General features: G+C 33.7%; 1 protein-coding gene across 1 annotated transcript; it reads left to right on the top strand.

The window, feature by feature from the left end:
• Positions 1–18951: 18951 nt before the first annotated feature.
• On the top strand, positions 18952–21042 carry LOC145059532 (uncharacterized). Its single transcript, XM_079007377.1, has 7 exons — positions 18952–19135; positions 19247–19471; positions 19627–19904; positions 20003–20033; positions 20087–20235; positions 20335–20384; positions 20805–21042. The coding sequence occupies exons 1-7, from the start codon at positions 18952–18954 to the stop codon at positions 21040–21042; spliced, it is 1155 nt and encodes a 384-aa protein (XP_078863503.1).
• Positions 21043–22279: the final 1237 nt, after the last annotated feature.

The raw sequence follows: 22279 nt of genomic DNA, 5'->3' as shown, positions 1-22279 counted from the left end.
ATGAAAACCTTGTTTTGTGTACCAATAAGTTGGCATAAAACTCAACAGTTCTTGAATATAGGAAGAGTCTACTCTACAAAAATGAATTTGAAACTATAATAAGGAACCAGTTCGTGTACATATGTAGTCCATAATCAAATCCGTCCGTCCGAGTATACCTGAAGGGCTAATTTTCTCATGTAGAGCATGACAAAATCATCGATGAGAAATTCATTTGGTGGCAAGTTAAAAAGCTTTTTGAATGTCGAATTCCTATGAGGTGACTTCATATTGAGTTGTCAAGAAGTTAGAATAATTCGTATAGATGTGCAGTCCATAATAATACTCCTATAATGCAAAAGTTAAAAGATTTTACAAAAAAAATGAAAATAAAACGCCCTAAAAAATAAGTGTAAAATGGTCATTTACCAAACTTTAGATGGCTGCAAAAAAGAAACGCTCTTTGTTCATACTTACTTCACACATAAATCATTTTAATAATGCAAATGGCAATTTACCTATAAGGAAATTAAAAATAAATAAATAAGCCAAATTGAGATCCTTTTTGACAACATATGCATCCGACTTAACTATATTGGATCTTGGAAAACAAATGTATTGGTTAATGCAAGTGAAGGATATGGAATTGATTTTCCAACATCCATTTTTGGGTAACATCCACTTCCATATCCCTTTTACACATACTTCGGCTCTCCTCATGTGCGATTCTTGCTTCTGTTAAAATATACAAAGTTATACAACCATATAAATCATATAAGAATTGCACTTTTAGAAAGCATGCATATTATGAAATAAGGTTAGAACACGTTTGGTCTTCAAATGTAAGAATCTTAAGAATGACCTAACTACAAAGATTTTCAAGTATAGTGTCTCACGGTTGGTTTTTTATTCCAGAGAAGGGGATTGTATTGCATTACCTCGATGGTATATTATCTAAGAAAGTAAGAAATAAGGCCAAATGGAACTTGATGGCAAAACACCACTCTTTCGTTGGTTATACTGAAAAATATATAAGTTTTATAAATTCTTAGAAGTGGATATATTTTGTTTTGATAATCAACCTTCTATACATAAAAATCCCAAATCTTCTCGATGATAAACTTTGATAGTACACGATCATTACAAATTTTTTTGTCTCAATAGCTTAAGCATCTAATAACGGCTTAAGGATATGAATATAAACTAAAGAACTACATACAATACATACCTAATAACCTCAAATGCTCCAGGGCTTCAAATATTTTTCTCACACTTCTTCTCTCAACTTTTACATATTGACGACATGTCTCCAATGGGTTGAAGCGCTTTAAGACTTATGAAATTGTTCATAATCTGTAAGTATAACATAATATTTTAATCTTAATGCAAATATAAATTATATTCGAGTACCTAAAAAACTACATTATGGTGTCCCTGCTTTACAGTATTAGAAAAATAAATAAATAAATTCATACATTTTTTGCAACTTTTTCATAATTTGCATGAAAAGATCTATCAATCTTTTTCTGGTCAATGATTTAATCTCCCTCATCATACCAAAATCATAGTATATTAATGATTCATGATTCATTATTCATCCGAGCCAATTGCAAGGTTTCTAGGATGAAGATCAACATGAAAGAAATTGGTTGATATCTACATAAAATAGGAAAAATATATTAGAAATTCAGTAAAAAATAAAAGCATTTTTTATTTTTTTTTTAATAAGCGTTTTCATCTGAGTGCTGGGCGTCTTATTTTGGGAGTTTTTTGATACTCTTTTTTAGTCCAAAAGAAAAGTTTCATCTTATTTTAGAGGCAAAATTATAAAATTATCCACTTCTATTTTTTATGATCGTACAGATAAATGTTGACCACTTTTTTATATTATTTTACCAACTACTCAATCAATTTGAACTCTAGATAACTCACCTAATATCTTTTGACAACAACTTCTTTGTCTATTCTATCGTTTTCTACAACTAAAAGCAAATACAAAAAAGAGATATATTTAACTATCATATTACTTGTTCCATCACTAACAACAACAAAATCTAGCAAGAAACATATTTGAAGATTGAATTGTTACCTGATGCAAATCGACTCCTTTTTTATTCCCTTTTTTGTTTATCTTCATTTGTTGATACCATAAAAAATGGTATTTGCAAGATGGCGATAGATATTCTTGAGGTACTGAGTGAATGCCAGTTAACATCAAGAACACATATCAAAATTGTGTTCAACAAAAACCAAAATCAACATCAAGATAGCCCTGAAGAAAAAAGTAAGCAAACAAAAGCTATATATTTATATATATATATATATATATATATATATATATATATATATATATATATATAGAGAGAGAGAGAGAGAGAGAGAGAATGGTGAAAAAAATGAGGGAAAAGAAGAAAACAATAACAAAAATCGTATAAAATGCAAAGCAAGAGGTTGAAGTGGTGTAGAAAACAAACCTATGAATAAATCAAAAAGACGAAGGCGTTAACTGTATGTGTATATCATCTTTCTAGTTTCTGCAACAGATAGAAAAAGGGAGGCGAAGAAGGAGTGACGATTTCCTTAATTCCTGAAAGCAAGGGTAGAAATTAGGTTTTTTTCATCAAAATTGAGAAATAAACATCATAAATCGAAACATAACAAATCTTTTATAAGTTATTGTGCGGAGAAACAAATAACTGACTGGAATAAGGAGAGCCATAAGGTGAAACGCAAGAAATATGAAGAAATAGAAGGAGACGAAATAGATGAGTGCTTGCGGTTGTGATCATAAGATGAAAGGGATTCGAGGTTACATAAGGAGGAATCAAAGAGATAAGATTATGGATTGTCTACGCATAGAGACATGGGAAGAGAAATTGTATCTGGATTCGAGGTCGTAGAAGGGAGAATCGATTGAATCGTTGTGAAAGAAGATGTACGCATCACTGAAATTAGTGGGAGAATCCTTCTTATGTATCTTCCAGCACCATTGATCTTCGTATTTTCTTCCCTGCAATAAATTGAAAAGAAATAATGACTGTGTTAGTGATTTTCAAACCAGAACAAAAGAAACGGGTAATGAGGGATGAAGTTGACCAAATGATGATGTCATTAATAAGTTTCTTAATTTTAAAAATAATTTTATTTTTGGTGAGACTGAATTGTCATTAATAGATTTCCTAATTTTAAAAATAATTTAATTTTTGGTGAGATTTATTTGACATTAATAGATTTCCTAATTTTAAAAATAATTTTATTTTTGGTTAGATTTAATTGTAATTAATAGATTTCCTAATGTTAAAAGTAATTGTCATTAATAAATTTCATAAAATTGGTGGACCAAAAAAAAGTTGACCAAATGATGATGTCAACATAACGATCTAACGGTAGAAAATATATGAATGAAACAAATCAACGACCCTGATTGTTGAAAGTGATGTCACAAAGTTTCTCTTTTAATAATATTTAAAGATATATATATATATATATATATATATATATATATAGAGAGAGAGAGAGAGAGAGAGATGTTTTTCGGAACTTAATCTTTTGTTTTTGGCTTAAATACATATTTCGTAACTTAAAGCATATTGTAGTTTTGAACATAGATTTCACAATTTTGATATTTCATAAGCTTTTGTGATTATGAAAGATAGATTGCATGGAGGTTAGAAAAGTGTTAATAGCATGCTAAACTTTATACATAAACATATGTGTAACTTTGCAACTTTGTAATCGAAGATATTTGAAATGACATATGTAATCATATGTGGGTATTTATAAATAGTTATGAAACTTTGTATTCCTTTATAGACGGAAAAATGGAGATTACTTGTAACGACCGAAAGTTTGAGTATTTGACTATACTCTATTTTAGTGCAGATGTTGAAGTAAGTTACTATTTTAATAATGGCAATTTACTTTAAAATGAATGGGGGGAAACAGAGGGAACACATCACGATTGTGCAAGGGCGCAATGTGAAAGGTAAAAGGTCAAAAAGAGGGTGAGATGCGGAATCATTATCTTGATTTGTTTGTTGCAGTGGATTTCGAGGACGAAATCCAATTCAAGTGGGGGGAGTTGTTACATTTGATTTCAGGTATTAATCTTTTAGCATTATAATTATTCATGTTAGGAATTTTGGGAATATGACTGACCGTGACGCACAGTGGAGACCCATCACAGTGCGGCCACATCATTTAAGTCGTGACACAGTTAGATGTAGATCGCGGTGCAGTAAGCCTGATGGGCCAAACCCTAACAGACTCAAGATTTGGCTCTATTTAATAATACAAACCCTTAGAGTGTAACACCTCAAAATTTTTCAACAAATTTAAACTTTTCAAAACAACCATGTTACTAATAAAAGTGCTTACAAAATCACTATATCCAAAATATTATTTAAAACCAGTGTCTCCCAGGATCGATAACATAAAATCAGGATGTGTATGGTCACGTCTTTGCCTTGCTACGATTCACTGAAGTACCTAAAACCATAAACCAAAACTGTAAGCATAGAGCTTAGTGAGTTCCCCCAAAATACCACCACACAAACATATAACATATACCTACAAAAAGCATGTATACGGGCCTTCAGCTTGACTGGAACGCCCCACCTGCCTACAGTCCATCTGGTACACCCATAGAGCCTTCAGTATGACTGGAACGCCCCAACGACCTACAATTTATCTGGTACGCTCTCAAAACCTTCAACATGACTGGTACGCTTCACCGAGCCTTCAACCTATCTGGAACGTTCTCTGGGCCTTCGGCCTAACCGATATGCCCCACTGGCCTTCAGTCTATCCGGGACGTCCTGGATCTGTTGGCCTTCAACACATAGCAGGACCGCCTCAACCCAACCACACACAACATGTCAACATATCATATCCAAAACACATATAAGCCCAGTAGAACATAACAACATATCGATGTACACATTACCGAGTTTGTTGACTGACAGCACAAAGCAGTACAATCTCAACCCACCCACACCACGACGACATATACACAACTAAACATATAACCAGTCAACAAACAATCAGGTAGATCTTATAGATCACTAAGCATAATATCATCCTATATACCAGGATATAAATCTAACAAATCACTATAGCATACCAACATGCGATAAACTGGGATAACAATCCAATGGGCCGACCTTGGTGCCTTCGACCCGAAAGTATAGTGATGAAAACTCACCTTAATCCGTTGATACTCAGACGAGTGCTCACACTACCGAACCGGATAGCCTTGCACCAACTATTAATAAATACAATCTTAAACAATAATTAACTTGATAACCCAAAATCCGAGGCCCACTCCATAAACTAACTTCCAAAAGGGTAAAAGACCATTTTACCATTTCCTTACTTGTTCCATAATCAAAGCCCAACCCAACATGAATCAAAAGCCTAAAACCCAAAATAACAATCCAAAGCCCAAGACAAAAGAAACAAAATCCCAAAATGGCCCCACTTCCCAATTGCGCCTAAAATTCTCAAGGGACCAATACCAAGAAAGTCCTGCAGACTAACCATGGCCCAAAATAGAATCCCATTGTCCCAATAAGGCACAAACTCAAGAGACCCAATAATGTTGAACTGGGGAGTACGCCCAGTGTACTCCAGATAAACGCCCGCATACACGGCCTCGAAGCACATAGTACAAGTCATGTAAGCCCAAATTCAGCGTTATACTGAGCGTACACTTACGTACGCCCAACGTACTCTTCAGACCCCCTTTTCACTCCAATAAGCCCTTAATTGGTTAAGACAAAGCGCCAAACTCTGATATCTGATTCGGTAAGACTACTTATTGATGGGTTCTAGCCAAAAGACATCCTATGTGCTCATGCAAACCCTAAAGATTGGATCTAGGTTTCTCTATTGTACATGCTTTTAATCCAAGACTTAAAACCCTAGATCTAATCGATATAACATATGAATAAGGGTTTAGATCATACCTTGATTGTTATATAGTAATAACAATCTCAATTCCTTATTGTATTGACTTTAGAAAGCTTAGAGTCACAAATGCCACTCCTCTAATGGCTCACAAACACCAATAGCAAGAGGATGAAGAAGAGAAGAGAAGGAGACACCCAAAAACCGTCCAAAACCCTAAGGAATTACTTGCCCACGTTTTTGGTGCTCTAGGGATCTTTAAATAGTGAAGCTATTAGGGTTATCAAACAAGGAAACCCTAATTGGGATGCTTAAGCCCTAAGCAACCCATGGACTCCTTCCTTAAAGGCCCTTGGACGATTTCTAATGGGTTTCCCCATAGAATTCGTCCAACCTTACATTATAAGGTAATCCATAGCCCAATTGCAATTATCTTATAATTACAATTCTAGTCCCTTAAGTTTAATTAATATCTTTTAGCCACAAACTTAATTCTTATTAATTCTTGACTAATATTAATTAAATAATATGATTTCTCCTTTAATATATTATTCTCATAATATATTAATAAATCATATTTAATCCTTTCTCTCCATAATTCATCCTATCAAGTTGCTTTGGTGAAGGCAACCCAAAAGGACCATGCACCATCGGGTCAAGTACATACCAAAATAGTTATGGACTTAGACACTAATCCAATAGTCTCCCACTTGGATAAGTCTAATAACTATTATGCGTATGACTTCAGATCCTGATCTGCAATCATAGCTTTCCAAAGCCGCTGTCAACTCTGATCTTATCAAATATGCGTGTCCTTAGATAAGGGATCATATATTCCTCCATTCTAGATATTATCGTATAGACTGAGACATGGATCTAAATCATTCTCTCTATCTATGTGATGTTTCCCGAATTCAGATTTATGACGACTGACAACAGACTACAATTGAACACATCAATTTAGTCCCGGCTTGGCCAAGCGCTTATGTGCCATCACTAAATCATTCGAGGGGACCACAGATATCACTTGTATCCTACTTTGGATAAAAGGAACGGATAAACTTTGACTCAATGCTCGCTTGCACTCACTCACCAAATCACACACAACAATATGTTTTATAACATCAAGTTACTGGTGCGTTTACATATTATCAATGTGTAACCGACTCGCAAGATACAACTCACACATCTCGGTTTCAAGAATATAAGATGTTATCGTCTCACTAATCACTTATGATAACAATCCATGAAGTGATCCAAGTGAGCGTGGGTTTAGTCCAATGCTCAAATCATATTCATAAGCACTGATGAACGTTGCAGCAAACATTTGCTTATGTCTAATTCTCTTTAGACAATCCACACACCAATTCATGACAGTCTTCATTCATATCTACTTCCAACATATGAACGACTGTGGCCCGTTTGAATAATTTGACTGTTCTCAACCAATTAAATTATTCAGGAAGTCAAAAACATGCAAAGTGAAACACAAGAATAATACTAATCCCATATGGCCTCAAACCTTTGAGTATAAATAAAACACCTTTTATTTATCACCATATCGATTACTCATTATTTTTTGTTTCGGGTAATCAACTTCTTACTTGAATTACAACACTTGTCCCATGCTCTTAGCATGCACACAATGTTTACCTACGGTTCTTACTTTGTGAAATAGATCAAATGAACACATTTCCAATCATACTCATTTCACAACTCCTAATCCATTTTCATAAGTGAAAGAATATCAAATTCTTGCCACTTATGGAATATGTTAGATTCTAACATTTTATGCAATGATCCTTTTGTAATGTCACTGCACTAAATTCACAATGACTATTGCCAAAGAAATTACAAAGTCCTCTATTGGAGATTGTTACAAGACAATTCCATAGATGTGATGTCTCTCACTCAAAGTACATTCCTTTGAACATCATTTTGCATAAAATTTCTAATCTAGACATTGATTCTCAATATCCAATTCCCAATATGGAAACCTTTCCATACTTACCATATGACAACTCATTCTCAATAGAATCTTATCTATTCATAATAATGTCGATATGGTCCATCCAATATCATGCTTCCAACTACGCACAAGCGACCAACCTCGGCGAACTTTGGATTGTCCTTTGACACTTGTCTAATTATCTTAGTCAAAACTAATTCTTGTTCTTTTCCCTCTAAATGCACTAGACATTTGGAGAATTTTAGAATGGTCAAATATTATAGCATTTGCCATTGATCCTATACCCGAAGCGTATGCGACACGATGCATAATGTCTTACATAAAGATTCGATACTTTATCAAACTTCAGCCATAAAATTTTATGTGCTACGTTCTCTCAATTCGAAATATGAAGAGGAACGCCGTAATATTAATCGGATTTTAAGAACTCACTATGTTTCATTGACGAAATTTATTAACATTCCATAACCTAGGCTTTTAGATTTGAAATGAAGCATAATATTCTCTCCCTTAATTATAGCAAAACAACTTTACAACCATTGCGACTTTGCAAAGTATAACTCTTGTTTTCTATAATTAATATTGCTAACTTGCAATACTTGCCTTAATAATCATGCAATCATAACATTTATGCTCCCACTATCACGATGATTATTATAAATATAACACTTATGCTCCTACTAGCTTTGACATGTATTCAGAAACAACTTAACTTTCAAAAAAACAATGCCTATTGAATTTCTTTAAGTTCATATTTCTAATACCCAATGCTTTGATAATCTTTTATCAATGCTTCTTAAACTTATACACATTTGCCTTAGATAGCTCATATGTGTGTCTTAAACAATTCAGACTAATTGCCAAATCTCATAATTCGAATCATGGAAAGGGACACCGTAACCATAATCGAATTCGAGAATACAATTTTCACAATTATTATCTTCTTAAAATCTTTCTTAATGAAAGCATTTCCTCACAATCATTTTCATGAAGGATGGAATCTTATGACACTTAGATTTTAATGGTGTATGTGTTCCTATCCATGTGAATTTGTCAAAACCAAAGTTTACGACAAATTCAAATTCATATGGACCGAACTGTCTTAATCTTGATTTCTTGCCTTATGGTAACACAACTGCCCACCATGTCTTCCAAGTAGTTAAGCATCTCATCCTTTCCTATCAATGTACTTTCAATCGATCAAAGTCCTTGCCTTTAATGCATTCAAATGATAACTCATAGGGCTCACATGCATAATTAACTCGATTGGAACGACACAGAAACAAGGTAATGTCAACACGATAGGTTGTAAACCTCTACTCGTGTGCTAGTGATGATCGATAAGGTTTATTCTTGATTTGTTCTTGAAACATTTCAAGACCATTAAGACTCCTACTGACTCCTTGACATATAATATTCTCTTGTCAATAAACATTTCTTGACAAACAAATATTCAAGAGTTAGTGTAGTCTTTATCAAGACAAAACATTTCATAAAATTGGTCCTAGTTGGTCTTTGTCTTATCCAAGACATCACAACTTTCCAATTTCAAATGTGTGAGAATAGGAAAGCCTTTTTTTTTTCAAATTCTACATTTGATGAATGTTATAAACCTTCTTAAGACTTGTCACTTAATGTCACAATATTAACTCTAAGACTTGTTTTGGAATGAAGTATGATTGACTTCTTGATTTAACCATTTCTTCAATTCTTGATTCCTCTTCTTAGACATACACTTGTACTAAGATTTATTTAGAGGATCAATTGAGATATGGTTCTTAATCATTAAGTCATATCATAAAGCATAAAAGGTACTCTCCCTTCTTCTTAGAATATAGAAACTTTTATCTTTCTGCCTACTTGATTCTTCTTATTCGTTCTGCTATTGATTCAAACTTTTTCAATCAATTCAGAATTACACTTAATCTTATAAGTATAATCATATTTATTAAACCTTTAGTAAATCATGATGAATGTCTTTGTTACTTTTATGGTGGACTTGATCAACACACAACTTTGTGTACTTGATCTCCTAGTCCTTCATTTGACACTTTGTCTACGACTTAGTCCAATTTTCCAAATATGAAATTTCTCATTCATTGTGCAACCAAGTTGCATGATTCCAAGTTTCTGTCCAATTGAAACTTGGGCGATGAGAAACTCTCCCTATTTGGTGAATTCTTGACATTTCCACTATTAACATAATTAAGAATCTTATCCAATTTTCCTAGTCCTTCATTTGACACTTTGTCAACGACTTAGTCCAATTTTCCAAATATGAAATTTCTCATTCATCGTGCAACCAAGTTGGTGAATTCTTGACATTTCCACTATTAACATAATTAAGAATCTTATCCATTCGTTGTAGAAATATGCAAACATCAATTTTCATAATGATTTCATTGCAAGGAAATAAATAAATAAATAAGTCATATCAAAAATTTATTTTATTCATAAAAGCAGCGGAAAACATTTGTCCTTACAATGCAAAATCAACTGAAAACTATGTAGTCAAAAGAAAAATTCCTAACAACTTTATCATAACTTTCTAAGCTCAAAATCTAATCTTCAAATCCATGCGATCGAGATCCATTTCTTCGTGATTAGATTCATCTTGCTCTTTCATCAAGCTTCCTCTCTTTGCACTGATCGTGCAAAACATTCAAATGCAATCTTATCACATCATGTATTAAGAATCAACGAATAGGAACTTAATGGAATTAGATAGTGGATTTTACCTGAAGCACAACCATACTTTTTGACTCTACCATCTTCTGGACTCTTCAGGTTCTTAGGGCAAACTTGTATCCAACGCCCTTTCTCTTGGCAGCAAATACAGGTCGATTCTCCTAGAACGTCCTTGGAAGCATGGTTGGTTGACCTTCCTAACAAATATGCTCCATTGCTTTGCCAAATCATTTATGATTCAGCAGCAATGAGCATGTAGGTTAGGTCAATGAGGTTTGCGTCATGATCCATCATATAATACTTTCTTTTGAACTCATTATATGATTTAGGGAGTGACTGTAGAACCCAGCCTATAGCCAACTCATCAGGGAATGACGCACCCAACATGATCAACCTATCGATGTGTGATTTCATTCCTTGAACGTGGGCACACACGGGTTTACCATCTTCATGTTTCATTTCCAACAGGGCTTTAGTGACATTGAACCTTTCAATTCTTCGATCTTGTGGGTTAGGGAGAATAATTGGAGGAGGAGGAGGAAGTGAAGCATGATATCTTATTCCTCGATCGAATCGTGGAATATCATCTTCATGTGGAATGCTTGTTCCACGGGATTTGGGGAGACCATAATTGTCGTACTTTGACATCTACAAAACGGGAGAAAACGAATTCAAGTTAGTTGATCGATTGAGTCCTTAATAAATCACCCAAATGAGATATTAAGGCTAGGACCCAACACAATATTCCACAACTCGGGAAAGGGATGCCATAACCCAAATTGCAGAACATTTGAAGGTAAGTGAATGACGATTCACTAATTTTCCACCATGAAAAACGAAAAACAGATTAAGTTTTAAATGTATTGAAAACTCCTAGATTCTATGAGATACATTGAACTTTTCAATGGCATGTTTAAATCTCGATATGCCCCTCTAGTTTGTGACTGGGATGCCGAGGATCACAAAGCGGGTATGAATAACCATGCAAACTTACATGGTGCCCCCACATGTTACAGTCACCTATTCGATGTGCCGGTAACCCACACATGCTCCACCGAACTATGACAAACATTGAGTCACCATTTGCTACCTTTTCTTAGAACCATTTAGTGTGTCGGTTAACCACACGCGCTCCACTAACGTCTTCGCAAGGGCACAAAGTGTAATTTCATGGAATTGCATCAATTCACTTTTGCCTAAAGTAACTAAGATTGAGAATTTTATGAAAACATTTAGTTACTTTTATACTTCATTATACTTATAATGGAAGTTTTTGTCCTATCCTACCCATTCGGCTAACGACCCTCCACTAGTCAAGAGTGCGGTGGGAAGAGTGGATACCCATTCAATCGCCATTTTATAGGCAATTTCCTTAAACATCCCTTATAGACCAGCTTCGTGAATGAGGCCTACTAACGGTAAGACTGACTTCTACTCATACATATATATATATATATATATATATATATATATATATATATAATGTTCGACTTTTAATGTTATATATAGTATAGGGTGTATTTTACACCTTTTAAAATACTAGGTGGTCAAAATTAACAATTATACTTTTAATTCAATTAATTTGTAAACCAAAACTTTTATGGATTTATTAAACCTCTTTTAATTATACACCTTAATTAATTAATAAAACCATAAGGGTGTGATATGAACTTTTCAAAACAATACTAGGGTTTTAGAATTTAACATTCCTAAATTAAACCTTTTAATCAACTTTTAAATTCAAAAACTTGAGGGTAAGTTTTGAAACATTTCAAAACATTAGGGTTTAGAATTTAAATATTTCAAAATCAAACTTTTTAATCAAAAATTTAAATTCCAAAACTTGAGGGCAAGTTTTGAAACTTTTCAAAACATTAGGGTTTTAACTATTTAAATTTCAAAAACAAAACTTTTGAGTTCAAATTTAAACTATAAAACCTAAAGGGGAAAAATTGAAACTTTTCACAAGATAATTCAAATCTAAATTACAAATAATCAAATTTTATCTAATAAAACAAGTGATTATCTAAATTTTGACAATTATCTTCTATTTAGGTAAGGATATTCACCAAATATTGATAAAATTCGGATTTTATAACAAAAACGTATTTAAGGTAATTATCCAAACCCAAAACAGGAAGAAAATCGCGAAAATTAGTTGTCAGACGTTTCGAATCGTCGAGTCTGGACTTGGACTCGTCGAGTACACCTGACTCAGCGAGTGCACCAAGTGACTCGTCAAGTCAAACCCTCAGAACCCAAAAAATTTCGATTTGCAGTGCTGATTTCGATCAAATATGCATCAATACAATAGAAACCAATCTAGGCTCTGATACCACTGATGGGTTCTAGCCAAAAGACATCCTATGTGCTCATGCAAACCCTAAAGCTTGGATCTAGGTTTCTCTATTATACATGCTTTTAATCCAAGACTTAAAACCCTAGATCTAATCGATATAACATATGAATAAGGGTTTAGATCATACCTTGATTGTTATATAGTAATAACAATATCAATTCCTTATTGTATTGACTTTAGAAAGCTTAGAGTCACAAATGCCACTCCTCTAATGGCTCACAAACACCAATAGCAAGAGGATGAAGAAGAGAAGAGAAGGAGACACCCAAAAACCGTCTGAAACCCTAAGGAATTACTTGCCCACGTTTTTGGTGCTCTAGGGGTCTTTAAATAGTGAAGCTATTATGGTTATCAAACAAGGAAACCCTAATTGGAATGCTTAAGCCCTAAGCAGCCCATGGACTCCTTCCTTAAAGGCCCTTGGACGATTTCTAATGGGTTTCCCCATAGAATTTGTCCAACCTTACATTATAAGGTAATCCATAGCCCAATTGCAATTATCTTATAATTACAATTCTAGTCCCTTAAGTTTAATTAATATCGTTTAGCCACACACTTAATTCTTATTAATTCTTGACTAATATTAATTAAATAATATGATTTCTCCTTTAATATGTTATTCTCATAATATATTAATAAATCATATTTAATCCTTTCTCTCCATAATTCATCCTATCAAGTTGCTTTGGTCAAGGCAACCCAAAAGGACCATGCACCATCGGGTCAAGTATATACCAAAATAGTTATGGACTTAGACACTAATCCAACACTTATCACGTAAAGTTGGCCACTTTACGTGTTTGCATGGCAAAAAGGGACTCAAAAGCTCAATAAGGACTTAACAAGGGTCTTAATGTTTGCATGGACCAAAATACACTACAGAGCTTGCATATTTATGAACCTAGGGACTGAATGGAGCTAAGATCTATCACCCATTGCTTCTGGAGTAAATCAAAAACGCATGTTTAACACAAAGACTCCAAAATACACAAAATAATCCATGAACTAGATCTATCACATACGATCACCAAGGTAGAAACTTTATACCTTCAAGATGTAGATCAAGGTGAAACAATCCTAGGTCCAAGAGACAAGCAATCCCACACTTCTCCAAGAATCTTCTTCTTCTTCTATGAACACCAAAAGCATGAAATAACACTCAAAAACGTAAAAAACCACTCAAATAGGGGCTAGAGTTTCATTTCTAGAGTTTAGAGGGATGAAGGATGGAGATATTAGGGTTAGGTGATGAGATAAGGAGATTAAATAGGGTCCAATACCCTAAAATAGGGTTTGGAACTGACTGGAGTATGCCCAACGTACTTCCTGTACATCATGCGTACTCCAAAGGATAACTGTGACCAATTGGCTCAGTACGCCCAACGTACTCAAGATGTACGCCCCACGTACTGAACCTCCTACCAGTACGCCATGCGTACACTTATGTACGCCCAGCATACCTGGTGAAACCCTAATTTCACCAATCTTCCTAAGGCCATAAATTCTTCGTTACAAGTCCATTTTCGGCAATACTTATATCCACGAAATGGTAACGAGAAGCTCTACACTTCCATCAACTCATACCGGCCTTAAGACCTTCCAACAAAAAATCCAATTTCCATAAAATCCCGAACTGACACTTTACCGAAATACCCCTAGACTCCAAAACACGAACCGAACACTCGGATCACCTCAATTACATTACACACACCCAAATATGTCTAGATCTCACATTTTTAAAGGCTCTAGGCCTTATGATGACTGATCTTCAGGCCATAGCCTCAAATTAGGAATCGATTCGGAACAGGGCTTTACAAAGGGTTTCGTCATTTCACTAGCCTCCATCATTAGAAACATCCCTTTGCAACCTTATCCCATCTCCAATGTGTTCTCGAGGTTCATTTATGTTGGAAGTGGTATTTGATGTCATTAACTGTTTCAGTAATATTTTTAATAATAGCAGGTTCTTTTAGGTTAGCCTCATGACCCAAATAGCGTAAGTAAAAAGGATATTAATAATGTGTTAACTTATTAATTAGTTAATAAATTAATTAGAAATTAATTTTGTAAATAATTAAAAGGTTTTAATTAATTAAAAGGTTGAATATTAATTAATCAATTAGGTTAATTGGAATATTCTAGAAGCTCCTAGAGGGATTCTAATGGACGATTCTTCAAATCCCCAAAGCTTTTTGCATTTTCTGTAACTTGAAAAGGAAAGAAGACCATTGTGATGTTTAGGAAGCTTTGTTCAAGCCTTATTCTAACTTTTCAATCATATTTTTAGGTTATTATGAGTTTGAAGTCTCTACCTTGATCTTTGGTTTCTTCGATTCATTATTTATGGCATTTTAGTCCCTTTTGGTCCATTCTTTTGAGAGTTCTTGGCGTTTGGAGAAATCCATAACTTGGTACTTGGATTTGATCATATATGGACTTGTTGGTTGAGAGAAAGAGTTGTTTTCATGTTTCTCTTCAAGACATGAAGGTGTTGGATCCATTCTTAAGTCAGGGTTTGTATTTTAGATAGATCTAGGCATGAGAATCGATAAAGTTGGAAAGTTTATCCATTAAGTTTTTTTTTTGGGGATCAGACCTTAGTATTTGGGGTTTTGGACTTAAGGATTAAGTTCTTAATGAGTTAACCTAGTAAGGACGCCAACCGCGGTGCGTTGGGTAGCTGGTCACAACGTAGGTCACGAGACCTAGTCGTAAATATTTTGTCCTTTAGTAACCGCAACGTGACCAAGGAGCTGGTCGCGACGCGGTGGTTGGTGCGGGTTAACTATTAACCATTGACTTTGACCATTTTGACTTTTGGTCAAACTTAATGGTTTTAGGTTGTAGACTAAGGTGTGACCTCTAATTTTTATAGGTGGTTTGATTTGTTGTCTCTGAAAAATAATTGTTGGGCTTGGCCTCTTATCTGAATGGTATGTGGTATTTTGGTAAACTCACTAAGCTTTGTGCTTACTGTTTAAAATTTAAATGTTTTAGGTACTTCTGGTATCAAAGTGAAGGTTCCGACATGATCGCATCGCATCGACTTTTATGATTTAAGATGTTTCTTTTATGACTTTTATTATCAAAATTTCTGCATGATTTCCCTTTGTAAATGAATGAAACGTTTTACTTTGATTTTAAAATTAAAAAAAAATACTCCCTAATTTAGGACATTACATATTGACACATGTTGGCAGGCTTTGACAGGAAGCGAAATCACGATGCTACCCTAGGATTGTCGCAACGTGAAATCGGCTTATCATCCTAGTGTAAATAGTGTAAAGGTTTCTTCAAATGTGTTTTTTCGTGAATTAAAACCAAAATTAGTGAGTGGTGATTACATATTACAGACAATGGTCTTGATGTTAGTGAGGGTACGATCATTGGACGCAATAAGGTATTATCTTGACCCGGTGGTATGTAAATGTGCTTACATAGCATTAATTGTGTAGGGTTGTTAGAACCCAATGTAGTTATTAGAGTCATGATATTGTGCTATTATGAACTCAATGGTAATGTTGACATATGAATTTTTTTTATAGAATAAGCAATTTGGATGACCAAGGTTGCAAGCCCTAGTCTTTAGATATATGAGATTGAGCTAACAACTTATGGGGTTAGGTAGTTTAACAGTTGTGTTACGCAGTTTAATCAGCTTGATGAAAAATGTTATTAAGGTTAACTCCTAATGAATTGTGATAAGTCATGAGGAACATGGTATATTGTCTAAACAAGTTTGGGAAAACGGTTGAGTTTTTAGACATCACCAACTAGAGGCAAAAGCATAAGTTAGTTTTCACTAATTGGCCATGTGAGTGCATGTGGATATTTATGACCTCATATCAAATGAGTTTGCTATGTATAAACATTTGATATTAAGTGTTTTATCACTTAAATGGTTATGCTCTCAATTTGATATTAGTTGATATGACTTGTAGTTTTGATATGAAGAATATAGTGTATATTATTTTTATTGTTTACAAGGCATTGTTGCTAGTTCTACTATGAAAGTTTTAGCATGTTACATGGTTGATACCAACTGTTAGGACAATTGATATTGTTATGTGTATAGTTGTAAATGAGCTTATTGGATCTAAGAGAATGGGTATTAGAATGTATTATATATGTAATATACTCCAAAGTGAGTACTAGAGAATATAGTTTAGGAGACTTGACAATTATCGAGATCTTATTTCTCATAATTATTAGTTGTCAGTGAATATATTTATGTTATAGAACATAGTGACATGTTATGATCACAAGTTACCTAATGGTAGGTTACTGTTATAATTTCTTATAGAGAAACACAGTTTATAGGTCCTTGTAGCATGACATAATGACAGGAGGTAATGATTCCTTATTTCCTTCAGGATAATTTGTATTCTAGAGGATGGTAAATAATTGATTATGGACTTATTAGGGGTATCAATTCCCATATGTCCAAGTTTATGTTTTGGGATATTAAGTCTCGTGATTGTAGTTTTATATGTTGGGTTATGTCCGTGAGTGTATTCTTATCTGCATGATTATGTTTTAGAATACAGTTTTATCTGTAGGGTTACGTATGTGGTTGCAATCTTATTTGTGGGTTATGTCTTGGGATATTAATTATAATGTTGAAAGTATGCTTAGATTGTTTTTTTGGGTTAAAACTCATGTAGCTCATAAGTCTTTTCGATCTACGTATTATTTTTAAATGTGTTATGTACTTATGTATTATAGTAAAACTTAGAAAGATGCTGATATAGAACTCTTAACAAAGTCTCCAGGTGGTTTGATCCATTCTCTTTTACTATGGTTGTTGATATTATTGTTGTAACACCAAGTGTTTGTGTTAAAAATATCAAACTTTTTGTGTCAATATTAACATTGTAAGAAATATTTATTATCGGGGTAAGAATTGTAATTTATGAGGATTTGGTTTGTGATTTGTATTTTTTTTGTTTTGTGATTCTTCAAGACTGTGGCTCACTATTGAGACTTTTGCATATACACACAGATCTACTTTCGGGTATGGTTCAGGGTTTGGATCTGGGTTAAATTAAACTTGAACCAGATGTTGTACTCGGAGTATATATACTTGGTTTGCAACTATGGAAGATCAATATCGCATCTTACAACTTGTATTAGTCTTATTTTGCTCTCGTCTTCTTCACTCGTCTTCTTTGTTCAGATTAGGGTTCTTCCTTGTGTTTTGAGTCTTGAGTCTGTAATTGAGTCTTGTGTTCTTATTATCTGTTTAAGTGAGAGTGTTTGTGTAGGTGAGGTTTCAGTTGTAATTTCCTGAAAACCAACTGGATCTTATTATTCATAAATGAAAAGATCTGTTGATGTTGTGATAATATGTTCTTTGTGTTAGTTTGAGTTTTTGATCATGGTATCATAGCAGGTTTAATTCTTGCGTTGTTTTTTTGGTCATCTGATTGTTCCTGAGTGAGGTAGGGTTTTCTTCTTTTCTTCAAGTTAGGGTTTTGTTTTTTCGTCGAGTTAGAGGTTTGTCTGTTCATCGATCCTCCTTCTCGTTCTGTTATTTGGTTGCAACGGATCAAATAAGGTTTTGTGAACTTCATCTCAGACATCATCGTTGCTTGAGAGTAAACGGTTGACTTAAGAGTAAATGTTAGATCTATTATCTTGTTACTTCTAACGGCCAACGTTAAGCCACATCCAACCTCACGGGCCCAAACGATGCAATATGAGTGGTTCTTGGTGTTGGCTGGCATTTGAATGTCGTTTATGTTTAGTGTTAAGTTTATCGATATTGATAGACCTAACGATAAACTACTTTGCTGTTTTGTAGAGCGTATTTGTGAAGCATTGTAAGTTTCGTATGCCTTTTCTTTTGTTTGTTCAGGTTTCTTCTTGGGAGTTCATCTGTTATCTATTTTTTGGTTTGATTACTACAACCTATTGATAATTAAGGGTTGTTGTTCGTGTGTTTGTATTAGCTTGTATTCCCCTTGAAAGGTGGTTAGAATCTAGTCTGGTACAGACACCGGTTTAGCCAAGGGAACTCATCCAGTTTGTCACATAAGTTGTATTAGGCATGGTTGGAGAAACTCCAACTCATGGATCTGGATTTGGAACAAAGAATCCAGATCATTATGATTTTGATAATTTTATTTTCTTGCATCCTTCTGATAATGATGTTGTTTATATCATTTCTTTTAAATTGTATGGTACTGAGAACTATAGAATATGGAAAAGTTCAATTACTAGGGATCTAAAAGGTAGAAATAAGTTAGGGTTGGCTGATAAAACCTTTCCTAAACCAATTACAAATGAAACTAAAATTCATAAATGAGAACGTGTGAATTTTGTTGTGTGTTCTTGGATTTTAGGTTCAATTTCTGAGTCTTTGTATTCAAATCATGCTTGTGTTGAGCTTGCTTATGATATTTGGTGTGAACTGAATGAAACTTATCATAAGGCAAATGGTTCAATTGTGTTTAAAATTCACCAAAAGATTAAGTCTCTTATTCAAAGTGGTTCAACTGTTTATGAGTATTATGGTAAACTCAATGTTTTGTGGAAAGAGTTTGATGGGCTGGTTAATATGGTTGAATGTGCATGTCAAGCCTCTGCTCAGTTTAATAATAATTCAAGCTTAATGAAACCGATGCAATTTTATCTGGCTTGGATGATACATTCAGTCAGGTTAAAAGTTAAATTTTGCTTATTAAAACACTCCTTACTGTTAAAACTGATTTTTTTTATATAGTCTCTCGTGAGGAATCTCGTCAAAAGGGTGGTTCTATAAACCAAGGTTCCACAAAGCCTCAGGCTTCAGCCTTTGCTGGAAAATTTAATGATCATAAAAAGTATAAGTTTCATGGTAATTCAAATTTGCAGTGTAAACATTGTGGTCTGAAGGGACATACCATTGAGATATGCTTTAAGCTCATTGGGTATCCTAAGGATTTTAAGTTTAGACAAGAAAATCAAAGTGCTAATAGGTCTATTTATAGTAATGTTTCTGGTACGTCTGATTATGTTGAAGTTCTGTGTATGATGTGAAAACGAACAATGCTTCTGACAAGTTTTTTCTTACAAGTGAGCAATATTCAAAGTTTTTGACTCTCATTAATGATAAATAGGGTACAAATGTGGTTTTAGCAAATATAACAGGTATTTGTTGTAACTCATCTGCATCTAGTAAAAAAAATGGGTTATTGATTCAGGGGCAAATCATCACATGACTAAAAATGAATCTCGTTTGGATAATGTAGTAGATGTTTCAAAACTTAATCACCCAAATGGTTCTTCTGCAAAGATTAATAAAATTGGTAATATGAGTTTTTCTGAATTAGTAACCATGTTTGATGTTTTTGTAATTCATGAATTTAATGTGAATTTTCTTTCTATCTGTAAATTGTGTAAGCATAATAAATGTCAAACTGTCTTTGATGAATTTAATTGTGTTGTTCAGGATTCACAGTCCATGGTGACTGTGGGGATTGGTAATGAATCTGGAGGGTTGTACTACCTTGAAGGATCTCATACCTCAGGTAGCACATCTTCTATATATAAGAACATTTTTTATGTCTCTAAGTTTACTTGGCATAATAGATTAGGACATCTTGCAGTTCAGTCTTTGAATGTTCTTAAGGACGTTCTTTCTTTTAGTTCTAAATCTCTTCCTCCTTGTGATGTGTGTCATAAGGCTAAGCTATCTAGAAATTCTTTTCAATTGAGTGAACATAAGAGTGCTTCTTTAGGATACTTAGTTCACCTAGATGTATGAGGTCCTTATAGAGTTGCTACTATGGATGGCTTTAGATATTTTTTGAATATTATGGATGACTTCACAATGAGTGTATAGGTATATTTGTTAAAATCTAAAATTGAAGTTTTGTATTGGTTTAATGTGTTTTATAATTTTTTGAAAAATAATTTTAGTTCAAATATCAAGGCGGTTAGGTCTGATAATGGTACAGAGTTTGAAAAATTTCAGTTTAAAGATTTTTTTAATAAACATGGTGTTTCTCACCAAACTTCTTGTACTTATACTCCACAACAAAATGGATTTGTGGAGAGAAAGCACAAACATTTACTAAATGTTGCTAGATATCTTCTTTTTCATTCTGGTTTGTCTTTAAAATTCTCAGGTGAAGTTGTTTTAACAGCTGTTTTCTAATAAATAGACTTCCTACTCTTGTTTTAAAAGGAAATCTCCCTTTGAAATGATTTATAATTGTTTACCTAAGTTTGAAAACTTAAGAGTCTTTGGTTGATTGTGATTTGTTATTAAATTGAATTTATCTGATAAGTTTATTGAAAGGTCTGAGAAATGTGTTCTTATTGGATACTCAAAGAAGAAAAAGGGCTACAATTGTTTAGTCTTGATAGTTCTTCTGTTTTCTTTTCCAAGGATGTGAAATTTTATTAAGATGTTTTTTCTTTCAAAATGAAAAAGGATCTAAATGATGATGCTTTGTTGTCTTCATTTTTTGATGAGTCTGTTAAAACTAGTCCCATAAACTACAGATCCTATGATGATATTATGAAGTCTTCCTTTATGGATGAAATTCCTAAATCTAGTTCACCTATGATGAGCCACCAGACTGACAACACTAGTATTGCTTCTCCTTCTGAGCCTGATAGTGTTAGAAGCTATGATGGCTTGGTGCAAGTGACTCATTCTCAGGAGGTTGGTCCAGATATGTCCAACTCTTCTGATGATAATGGTCAAGTTATTTATGAGCCATCTGGTAGTGAGTCTGTTAGAAGGTCTAGGAGAGAGTATAGGATGCCTCTTAGATTTGACGATTATGTGATGGAAGGGAAGCATAAATATGGAATTGAAAGAACTTTGACTTATGCAAATTTAAATGCTGAAATTTTTTGTTTTGTGTATAATCTTAATAAAACTATAGAGCCTCGTAATTACTTGGAAGCTTCCTCTGACCAAAATTGGTTAGCCGCTATGAATGAGGAAATAAAAGCTTTACATCAAAATAGAACATGGGAAATTACCAATTTACCCCCAACTAAAAGACTCATTGGTTGTAAATGGATCTATAAAATTAAATATAAATCTAATGGGGAAGTTGAACGTTATAAGGCTAGACTTGTAGCAAAAGGCTACAATAAAAAAAAGGTATAGATTATGAGAAAACATTGTCCCCTGTAGCAAAAATGGTCACTATTAGAGTTGTTATTTCTCTTGTTGTTAATAATTCTTGGAATTTATATCAACTTGATGTGAATAATGCTTTTCTTTATGGTAATCTTGATAAAGAGGTTTACAATACTCTTCCTCAAGGATATCATACACCTGGTGATACTCGAGTTTGCAAGTTGTTAAAATCTTTATATGGTTTGAAACAGGCTCCTAGAAAATTGAACGAAAATTAATGTTCATCATTATTTGA

This window comes from Lactuca serriola, chromosome 6 (assembly GCF_051521515.1).
Source record: "Lactuca serriola cultivar US96UC23 chromosome 6, Lser_US96UC23_V15, whole genome shotgun sequence".
NCBI lineage: Eukaryota > Viridiplantae > Streptophyta > Magnoliopsida > Asterales > Asteraceae > Lactuca > Lactuca serriola.
This window is presented reverse-complemented; position numbering and strand designations above follow the sequence as displayed.

What these genes read in the sequence shown, in the direction of transcription:
- LOC145059532 (XM_079007377.1), top strand. Translation starts at nt 18,952, where the DNA reads ATGGTTGGAGAAACTCCAACTCATGGATCTGGATTTGGAACAAAGAAT. An exon ending in AATTACTAGGGATCTAAAAG is followed by an intron (nt 19,136 to 19,246) that starts GTAGAAATAAGT and finishes CTTGGATTTTAG; the next exon opens with GTTCAATTTCTGAGTCTTTG. An exon ending in GTACGTCTGATTATGTTGAA is followed by an intron (nt 19,905 to 20,002) that starts GTTCTGTGTATG and finishes AATGATAAATAG; the next exon opens with GGTACAAATGTGGTTTTAGC.